At 40.8% G+C, this 11,072-nt stretch overlaps 1 protein-coding gene across 1 annotated transcript; it reads right to left on the bottom strand.

Moving 5' to 3' along the window:
- LOC134003434 (vesicular glutamate transporter 1-like) lies at window positions 1-10,173 on the bottom strand. Its single transcript, XM_062442639.1, has 13 exons — window positions 10,112-10,173; window positions 4,684-4,936; window positions 4,357-4,475; window positions 4,146-4,260; window positions 3,941-4,028; window positions 3,748-3,834; window positions 3,084-3,220; window positions 2,419-2,568; window positions 2,109-2,241; window positions 1,480-1,590; window positions 1,195-1,322; window positions 629-698; window positions 1-422 (listed from the first exon to the last, which is right to left on the bottom strand). Exons 1-13 carry the CDS (start codon window positions 10,171-10,173, stop codon window positions 142-144), a joined length of 1,734 nt encoding a protein of 577 aa, XP_062298623.1. The 3' UTR covers window positions 1-141.
- Between the last annotated feature and the right edge of the window lie 899 nt (window positions 10,174-11,072).

Below are 11,072 nucleotides of genomic sequence, written 5' to 3'. Positions count from 1 at the left end.
GATAATGGTTCCTTTCCCCATTTGATTTTAAATCCACACTTCCAGCCCATTTTAGAGTTCCTCGTGCCATCAGATGAAACTCCACACTGTGATGTACTGTTTCTGCCTCGCTAAAGGCAACATGCAGAGGATCCGCTGGTTTTATGTCAACTCTCGGTCCTCCTCTCCTCCGTAAAGGTAGTTATTGGTTCCAGCTGGTTGTACGTACTCCTCAGTTTTGTCCCAGTCTGAGACCCAGCCTCCTCCTCCACCTCCGTTGGGATCTGCTCCCTGGTTCATGGCTCCATACCCTCCCCCGCCGCTTGTACGATACAGCTCCTCCGTCTCATTTGCAAGTTCATCCTCATCCATAATGCCACATTTCTCGTCGCTCAGCTGCTCCGGCTCAGCCCAGGCTTGCTTCTCTCCAGATGCAAAGAGGCCTGCAAGTATAAAAACAGCACAATGTCACATTTTTTCATTTTATTCAAACGTATGGCAGAGCTGAAAACAAATCTACAGAACTTAAGATGCTTTTTACTGTTTTTCAGTTCGACTGCATTAAGGGCAACACACAGATTGCTGCACACATGGACATCTTAATAATAAGTTGAAGCAGATAATTAAGAGAGGAATACTGTATACACACCATAGAAAATGACACCTCCATAATGAACCATAGACGCGATCAGAAACACACCCTGCCACTCTTCTCGTGTCTGTCAAAGAGGAAGAGGTTAACAACATGAACAAAAAGTGTTTTATTTTCCATTTGCACCATGACTTTTTCAAAGTTATGAAAATATGCTCACATTAAATCAAATGAATCAAAGAGAAGTTTGCACATGTTATGTTTTTTATATACATGCTTAAAAACTGGAGTTTTGCTCTGGTCAGTAACACTTGAGGCTCAACCACCTTAAGTCTTGTGGCTGCATGTGTTGACTTCTTGTCAACACACTACTCTATGTGCAATATGAATATTACATGTTAGGTGTCTCCCTTTATAAATACTGAACATGCAAAATGGTAAAATTAAAAAGCAGACTTTTCCAGGAAGTGACACGGTAATAACAAAAACTACACAATATGCTAATAAAATTTGTTTTCCCTTATATACTGCAAGTAGATGTGTCAGTATACGTCTTTTTACATTATAAATTACAACGTGTAATGGCTTCACACACACCAGCACACAACAGAATCAGTTCTCACCTTATGCTTTGTCATAGCACCAACTATAAGCGGACAAACCATCCCAGACAAAGTGCCCACACCATTGGAGATACCCATGAGGATACTAGCATAGCGTGGTGCAATGTCCAGGTGGTTAACATTGAAACCTTATGAAGGATACAAATACTATTTTTAGCACACAAATCATAAGACATAATTATATATCCACAGGCCTTGAACATTGTACTTTAATATTTTGGCCAAAAGTAAAGTTAAAGGGGATTAAGGAATGAAACAATAATTATACCAAACTTATGGTTTCACCTGAAATTGCAAAGCCAGAGAAACCCACAGCCAGGACCAGGAATGTAATGGCAACAACCTTTGTATGTGAGAAGCCCACCACCAGCAGTAGGGTTGCCTCCATCCCAAACCCTGACACACAAAAGCAAAAAGCAAACGCAATGGTTTAAATGTGTTGATTAGATTAGATCTTCATGCATGGTGCATGTTGAAATCAACTTGAGGTCATTTGAGGTGAAGGCCTTTCTTTTCTTCCTTTTTATAAAATGCTGTCGACTGAGCAGTGCTATATCCGGTCCGTATCACTGACTCAGCTTTCCAGAAACTGATATGTACTCTGCATGCTTCTCCATTTTGCTCAGTTATTGATTTCTGTCTGTAGTTCAAAAATAGCCAGGCAGAGACAACGCTTCTGTCTTACAATGAGTCATCATCAAATGTTTTCTCACCACAGCTGACTCAACACTGAAGTTAATCTCTTAATTAACAAGTAAGTTTCTAAAACAAAGTTAGTACTTTAAAAAAACAACAAAAAACCCAATTATATCAAGAAAAGTCTGCAAAACCCTATTTTGTATCACAGTACATACTAATAACTTTCCTTTTGGTTATTCTAATTTTGCCTTGCTTCTTTTCAGTTTCTGTCTTACCTCCGCAGTTCATAAGTTTCCTGACATTAGTGGTTGACATTATGTGGTTGGTGCGCAGATAGTCAGCAAGTTGACCTCCGATGGGCACAATAATGGTCATGACAAGGTGGGGAAGCGCAGAAACCATTCCAACCTAGATGAGAGAGAGACAAAAAGTATTTCATGCCACAGATTTGAGACCTTTGTTTATGGATGATGGCCATAACAATAAACTAAAAAAGCAGTCTTTCTATAGCTATGACTTTTCTTTGCAGCAATATACTATTTCTGATACACTGCATCCCACAAGCTACAGCCCACATCTGGTTACCTTGCTTATCTCGAAACCAAACACCTCTTCAAAGTATGCAGGCTGGCTGATCAGAAGCAAGTAGAAAGTCCAGCTTCTGCAGAAGTTAGCCACGATGATGGCGTACACAGGCATGGAGGTAAAGAAGGCCCTCCATGGTGTGTTGAATTTCTGTAACAGTAAAAGGTTGTGCACATCACACCAAATTAGTAATGAATTTTGCAGTTGTTTATGTAACATTTTTTAAAGTCTTCTTTTTTTAAAAGCATCATAAACCAGGACATTATGATAACTAAGAAGAAATTATTGGGTGGAGTAAATTCATTTGTTTTGCATAAATGCTTGAATGCTTGAATGCTTGAATGGATGAATACATGACTGCGGACATGAATGAGTGGAGGTTACCACTGATATAGAGTTTCGGAATCTATTTGTGGTGCTTGTATTTTGTAAAGTCATGACTGAAATTTCAGATTCAGCTCATGATAAAGACTGACACTCAGGCCAACCTCCTGCTCGCTAACATTTTGCCTAATAAGCACCTAACATTGTGACATTGCAAACTTTTCACATTTGCTTGAAGAAGTGGAAATGAGAGGGCAGTATTCATTTTCTACAATGGCACTTTTAACTTGAGCCAGTGTCGTTTTCAACTGTGTCTGAGTCATACTGAAAACTGTACTGACCGTTACTGTAAACTGGGCCGTTTCGCCAATGCTTTCCTCAATATATTTCCTCTCCTCATCAGTGATGGTAGGGTGGGCTGCCGGACTTTCATAAGACACCAGGATCCAAAAGCAGTACCACATGACTCCAAAAGTTCCTGGTAACCAGGCGGAGAGCAGAAAAAGAGCAATGTAAGTGTCAAATCTGTGAGAAAGGTCAAAAAGAACAAGCTGCAAAGGAAATACCCTGACTGTACCTGCTACCTCAGTACAGACTGAGTTTAAATCTTAAATTTATAAATAAAGGGTGATGGGTCTATTTTTTTCTCTGTATATTTAGGGTGTTGGCCTTTTCCGTTCTTGCGCTTGTAGTTTCAGTATGCATCAGCATCTAGTCTACCCCTGTATGTTGAGCATAGTGATGGGTGTGGACACACACGTATTGAAATCAGTATTCTGGTGTATTTAAAGTTGATTAAACCACTTTAGTACTGTTTATAAAGGGAACAATCACATTACATTCACTACAAAGACTATGTTCAGTTTTCCTGTGTTATAGTTATGTCTTTTTTTAAAACATACTAAATGGAAATTTAGTCCACAGTTCAATTTGAAGTCAGGCTCAGTGAAAAGGCTTCATATTTGATTTGGTTCATCACCAGCCATAAAGTCAAAGGTCACTTACCGTAGACATAGAAGACAGATGACCATCCTGAATACTGGACTAGGATTCCAGCTAAAGGCATGGCAATCACAGCACCTGCATAAGAGCCTAGAAAAGACAGAAAAGTTGTAGGTTTATTAAACAAGCAGCAAAATGTATAGGTGACAACAAATATTTCCTATTTAAAGATAGTGGACAGTGATAACAGACACACCGCAAAAGGCTGTCGTAGCCAGGCGACTTCTTTCAAGAGGGGGTGCCCATTTTGCCCAAATACCATGACATGCTGGGTATGAAACTCCCTGAAGGATTAAAGGAGGAAATTACACAATGTTAAATAACCATAAATACACATAGAAAACTTTCTTATTGCCCATTTTATTGTTTTCAAAAAGAAGCAATAGAAAATGGTCACACACTTCCACAAGCCCTTGAAATATCCTGACAATGATAACACAACCAAAATGCATCCGCGCTGCTGAAGGGAGGAGCATATTCAGGCAGGACGTGGCCACTATAGCAAAGCCAAACACTCTGGAAGAGGAAAGAATAGAGAAAGGAAGAGACATCAGTGTGTATAAAAGAAGCTGTAATTATAACTAGCATACAATAAATAGGGGAGGAGCAAACCTGTTTGCTGCAAACTTTTGACAGATGAACCCTCCTGGTATTTGGGTTACAATGTACCCCCAGAAGAAGGAGCCGTGGATCATTCCCACTGTCTCCGGATCCCAGTCAAACTGAGCTTTCTGTTAGGACACACAGGGAGACAAGTGACTGAAAAACTGATCAATTGCTTTATCAAACCTTTAACTCTAATCACTGACTGACATCAGGATGAACTAATTCTTTGTTTGGCCTGCTCATTACCATTTCTACTATCACACTACTACTTTCACTGAAGTAAAGGTAATACAAACTTAGACCACCATTGCCCCGTCATCCACCTCTACTCACCACTATGACCTCCTTGTTGTCTCTGTAGACGGTGTGGCTGTTGACCATGCTGACGATGGCCACACCGAGGTTACATCGGATGCCAAAGGAGATGCAGAAGCCAATCCCAGAGAGGATAGCGATGATGTAGCGTCTGGGCAGGCCGAAGCATGTACAGTCCACCACGGGCATCTCCTTCTCCTCCACCATCTCCGGCCGGCCCTCTGCCGACAGCTCAATGGTCTCGCCATTCTCCTGCTTCTTCTCAAGAGCTCTGTGAAGAAAGGAATGGAAAAACCGAAGGTGAAGAAATTAAAATGTAATACTGTTTAGATCCCAGTCAGTCACTTGGTTGATCATGTACCAAAAATATACAAACACAAGCTGCTAGTGAATGTTTTTTTAATTACCAGTGTGTAAGATTTAGTGGCATCTGGTGGTGAGGTTGCAGATTGCAACCAAATGTATATTCCTCCCCTCACCCTTCCTTTCTAAGCATACAGGAGAACGTACAGTGGATGTGAAACTTGCAAAAAATGCAAAAAAAACCTTTCTAGAGCTAGTGTTCGGTTTGTCTGTTATGGGCTACTGTAGAAAATTTGGGACGCAACATTACAGCCTTTGTGGGTGAGGACCTTCTCCCTATGTAGGTATAAGGAGAGTAAAAAGGTAACTTACAATGAGCTCTGTAGGCTTGTGATGGTGTGACATGTTCTTCTGGGGTACCAATCTGTTGAAACATCCCTATGCAGTGTTGTATAGCAAAACTTTACCAATCCAGACAATTGGCCACAGAGACTACCTTTGAAAATAAACTGAAAATAAACACCAAATACAAATGCAGTATTAGCTTTCTAATACTGTAGGTTTCCTGTAAAAACAAGTCAGTTAGTCAGTGATCTGCCGTTGCCAAAGTGAAAACAGATCATGTTCTAAATGGCTCATAGACTGACAGCTCGGCTTAAACAAAATGCATGGACCTAGATGTTCAAACGATCTTCTCACAGTGAATTTCATTGGTAAATACAGCAGCACCTTAACAAGAGACAGTCTGCAGAGTCGACTGTCAGCATACCTCCACCAGACACATAACCTTGACTTCCTGTCTGCTCAGGGGTTTTATTTATGGTATATTTTCATATTGCAGCATTCATCTCCTAGCATAACTGGCTGACATGGAGAAATGCAGTTTGAGTAAAAAACAACAGTGTTTACAGAAACTTTTCTCACTGTGGCGCATCTATGCTCTTTTTATCCCAACGAAGGTTAAACCTCCTGTTCTCATCCTGTCTTTAACAAACAGTATGTTCTTATGGCTTGCTGAGAAACCATGACCTCTGCCAGCCTCCAGTCTAACAGGCATCAAATATGTATCTAAATGCAGTGGATCATCTATTAAACATTACTTGTGCAATGCTGATTCTCAGACCAGACTTGAGAGCACTGCAGGTCTAGATGATGTAGCACAGATCACCTTTTATATTACAGCTTTATTTATTGCAAGTACTAACATTTACACACCTACAGTATATGTAAAAATTAAAAGTCAGTCAGTCAGAATCAGTAAACTCAGCCCTTTAGTTTTTAGCCAAAATATAGCACCTGACAGTGCAATGCATGAATACAGCTCAGACTGGGGGATGGGAGTGTATATTTGAAGATACATTTTTTGACCACTGGTTGTACTGGACAGGTGGGGATCCTGAGATGAGAAATTAGAAAAGTATAACATGTTTCTTTGCTGACTAGGCCACCAGAACATCCATCATGTATAGGATGAAAATCTGTACCTAGATGAGCAATTAAAGCCTGGATGTCACACTGCTGTGCCTACTCACATTTACATTGAATACAATACATACAACATATTGAATCCTCATGAAAAAAAATTATCAAATAGATGTTGTCTCTGCCGTAAGCCAGTGTTTTATGGTGGGTCAGGTACAGAGCAGTTTGGCAATTTTGGTGTAGTTGCCAAAGTCAAACCTGTAGGTCACTTGACACAAGAAAGACTCAATTACAAACAGAATTGCTATACAAGTATGAAAAAACGTATGGGACACCCCAGTAGCCGAATAGTTACTACGCTTTGTCCTCTGGTTCAATTCAAGCCAGGGACATTTATTGTATCTATGTATCTCTCACTCCCCATGTTTCCTACCCACTGTCCAGATAAGGCAAAAACATCTTTAAAATAATTTACTTGGTTACTTAAATCAGTTTTATGGCCATTTATAGATATTGTTTCAATGACATTAAATGTGTGCCAGATGCATAGAAGTAGGAAGTAGTAGGTGTCATTTTTTGTTATATCTGCTGAGTTAGCAGTTATTATGAGTTTGAATGGGTCACACATTTTATATTTCAGAATCTGTTCCCAGTGCAAACTAATGGACACTGTATGTGTACTGTAATGTGATGTTTTGACAGGAGGCTGAATGTGTGCGCCGCTCACACACAAGGCAAAACTGCTCACTGACTGTTTTTAGAAGACTTGGTAGTTGTGACACAAGCCTTATTCACTTTGTTCTTCCTGTGCACATATCTACTACAGAGAATCTTACTGTTTTGAAAAGATGTACTGATGTGGATGAAGAAGATGAAGAAATAACATTATGTATCATGTGACAAAAAGACTGTAGACGTACTCGTGCAAACCTGTCCAGAGCAGACAGCTGCTGTAAAAACTCCAACAGTGAGCAGACTGGGAAATAACAGTTATGCAAATATATTAGTTACTGTAAGCAGGGATTCCAACAGCCGTCGACACTGATCAAGTATTAATGATTCTCAATGTTGAATTATTAATATCTCTGGCTCCCTTGGACTATTTTTGTCTGGGTGGGTCTCTCTTCTTATTCTTCCTGTCTCCTCTTCATCTCTTAACCCATGTCTTTTACTGTCAACTCCCCCGACTCACACATAGTCTCGCACACAATTCACAACATTTCCTTCCTCTGTAACACCAATTTATTTCCTGGTGTCCAGAGGATGTCCATGTGAAGTTTTCTTTCATTTCAGGTCAATGGTCAAAATGTCTAACATTCTTTTTTCTACCATATACTGTATCTGCTGCAGTGACTTTTCATGACTGACCCTGAATTAAGGAAAATCCGTTGTAATCCTTTACAAGCTACCTGACCTTCTCCCTGTCGCTCTTGACACACCAGTAAGGTAAGGTCTGGGTGCTTCTGTGAAGTTATTTAACCCAATTAGAAAACATCTTGATGTTGAATCTTGATCATATGTTAGAAAGATGAACTCACGTCCACGTTGCTCTGTCTCTCCAAGTTCATCTTTAATTCATACATCAAGGACAATTGTCGAGGCAGTTCAACAGCTTGAAGGTATTGATGGGATAAGAGAGAGTCAGATAACTGTTGTAATTGTTTGCAAGGGTGAAAAGCTCCTGATGATACCAGTGAGCAGGACCTAGTGAACTCAGTGTACTAACACAAAATGTCAGAGTATCAGCTGTAGACTGACACAAGCACTGCCGCCACACTATCTGTGTACATTTAGGAGGTCATGGGCATCAGTAGATGCATCAATACAGTGGAATGAGTTGGAGGGATGTTGTTCTGGAGAAACACTGCTGAGAGAGACAAAACTCAGTAACAGAAGTTCAATATTTTTGCTCTATTGCTCATGTGTCAATCATTTATTCTGTCTCTGATATTTTAGATTTAAAAAAGAGTTCATTCAGGTGAAAGATGCAAATAAACAGATAAATATACAGTATTGTATTTGATATTCAGTGGCTGAATGACAGAGAGCTGTCAGTTGGTTTTACATAAATGAAATTGTTTAGTTTTCTGTGTACGGTGTTCATTGTATGAACACTTCATTTTAATAAATATGTCAGAATCAAGTTTAAAATAGATAATATTATAATAGGAATAATTGTAACAAGATAATATAATAGAAGGAGAATATTGTGTCAACGATGTGGAAAAGAGACACCTCCATACAAAGTACAGCACATAACAACGCTGTTTGTCTGCTTTTATTTCTTTGCGCCCGGTAAGCAGTGTTGCGTGCAGAGAGGAGCGGCCCGGTGCGCGTTACGCACGACACGGCACCAAGGGAGCACCTGAGAGCACGTGCGCTTAACGGAAATGAAAGCTTATAGGCCACTGTTGGCTCTCTGTCGTAGGTTGGGTGGCCTAATCCTGACTGTGAGGAGACCCGATGGGGGAAGGGACACGATGATGAGCTATCGGGCTACTTATGAAGTGAGAGAGAGAGACGAGAGAGAGAGATAGGTGGCCAAGGTGTACGGACTGCAGGGATTTACGTGGGCCGACAGCTTGGACAAGGAGAGGCTATTTCTGGAGAGGATTTAAGTGTTTAGACGCTACATCAAATCCCGAGGGAAAGAAAGGGAGTCCATCAATACCTTGTTGCGCTTAGATAAGCATCACTGGCCAGACTCCTGACCACTTCACACACTTTTTCTCAGCGGGGAGGTTGCGTAGTGCAGTTTTTCTGCAGCTCATCACCGATAGGAGCTTTGAAATGTCATAAGGATTCACACAGAAATTCTTTGCAAAAGTGTAATGTGGGTCAAAAGCGAACCCGATCCATGTTCAATCATTACACATTTGCTGCTCGCTTATCCAACATTGGAAAGCCGTTTCTTACTTTGGACAAAGTTGGAGCATTTACTTAAGTGAGGGTTGATGAAAGTCTTCCTAAGCTTACTGGCCCATAATAACAGGCGTGACAGTTACAGGCCCTTGAGAGCGACCTCACAGGCCCCTTTTCTGTTAAACACACACTTACTCTCAGTGAGATTGGCAGAATAAATATACTGCGTAAAGCAACATTCTTTGTGTGTGGCATAAAGTAAAACATGCTGCCTGATTGCTCAGACGTACACCTCCAGCAGCTACATACTGTAAAACTGACAAGGCCTGGGAGAAATGAATCCAGCCATCGATCCAGCGCTTCATTTTACACTGATGGAACAGTTTGTGCCTCTAATTAAAGCTTCTGTTTATTTTTTTATCAGAAGCAGAGTGGGACAGTTCACTTTCACATCAATGACTGCATGTAAAAGAGACTTTGGTGACCAAATTTACAGTTTCAGAGCACTTTAACGCCCCGAGAAAGTATATCCATCTTTATAATTAGCTGACTGTAATGCTATGTTAAGTGACAAATTAGGTATGCCAGTTTCTTATGTGAGACAGATGTGCCAGGCCATCCACCACCACACTAATCCAGGCCACTGGACGTCTTAATAGAATCTTTTTTTTTGTTTTGTTTTTTGTATTGTTTAAAAAAAATTGTAGATAAATGCTCATATTAAACTTATGTTTCAGTAACTATAACGACTGACCTCCCGCAAACTGCACATAAAGTTTCTTTGATGGTATGATAGGTCAATTACACTGCGTCTTGACATTTTCTGGTTGTTATGTGCTACAGAGTGGATGTTACATACCCGTATATTTTCCCAAGAGTCTTGGCTGCAACGGCCTTAAACCTGTCCGGCCGGATCTCCATCCTCACGACTCCAGGATCCGACCAATGTGCAGTCTTTGCGCGCCCCCGACTGAGCGCACAGCTTTCTCGTCTGCACCCTCCGCCTCGTGTCTCTCACTCACACATTAAAAGAAAAACAACTTAATTTTACTTGATCAGCAGACTCCTCAACCCGCAATGTCCTGTCCAGAGGAATCTGTGAGGAGCGACTCTGATTGTCCACCGATTTATGTTACCTCAACTGCCTTTATGTAAGATCAACCGAACAAACATTGTCAGTCCCACTTTGTTACGAGTCCTTAATGTCCAACAACTTCTTTACACTCTTTGGTGTCCGGTAAGGTTGACAGCCCGCTGGAGGCAACTTTCGACAGGATTCATGGCCAAACCGTGTCTCTGGCCGTGGTCCTGAAACCAGATTAATGCTGCCTGCGTGCTAATCTCTCCAAGTGTGTGTAGTGAGTGGAAGGTAGCATGTCACTTCCTTCCCTGCAGCCCGATGTTTTAAACACCGACTATTCTTGGAGCGCACAAGCCGTGAATGGAGGGAGTTAGTGTAAACACTGTCCGATGGAAGCATATTAACTGAGTTCTCAAGTAATTGGCAGACGGGAGGGGCAGGTTGCTCCGGGACGCTGTGATGAGTCAGGGTGGGACAGCAATTATTTACGCGTTACGGCCAGTTTTCTTTTATAAAAGGAATATAGATCCACACGAAACGGTTATGTAAGCAAAGGAACAATCTGATTTATAAAACTATAGGACAGGTTCAAGATTGTGTTGCTTTACCTTTGGCTGACAAAGTGACTCAATGATATGGTGTTCCTTTGGGGTATATTGATATGAAGCTACTTTACCATATATACTGCATTATAACATTTTACTTTATATAATGTGATGTGCCATCTATGATGAGCATA

The sequence above is a fragment of the Scomber scombrus genome, chromosome 21 (genome assembly GCF_963691925.1).
Source record: "Scomber scombrus chromosome 21, fScoSco1.1, whole genome shotgun sequence".
Lineage (NCBI taxonomy): Eukaryota > Metazoa > Chordata > Actinopteri > Scombriformes > Scombridae > Scomber > Scomber scombrus.
This window is presented reverse-complemented; position numbering and strand designations above follow the sequence as displayed.

Excerpts from the sequence above, each read along its gene's own strand:
- LOC134003434 (XM_062442639.1), bottom strand. The coding sequence starts at position 10,173 with ATGGAGATCCGGCCGGACAGGTTTAAGGCCGTTGCAGCCAAGACTCTT. Across the intron at positions 4,261-4,356 it reads CAAAAGTTTGCAGCAAACAG|AGTGTTTGGCTTTGCTATAG; the intron begins GTTTGCTCCTCC and ends TTCCTCTTCCAG. Across the intron at positions 3,835-3,940 it reads GGCTACGACAGCCTTTTGCG|GCTCTTATGCAGGTGCTGTG; the intron begins GTGTGTCTGTTA and ends TGTCTTTTCTAG.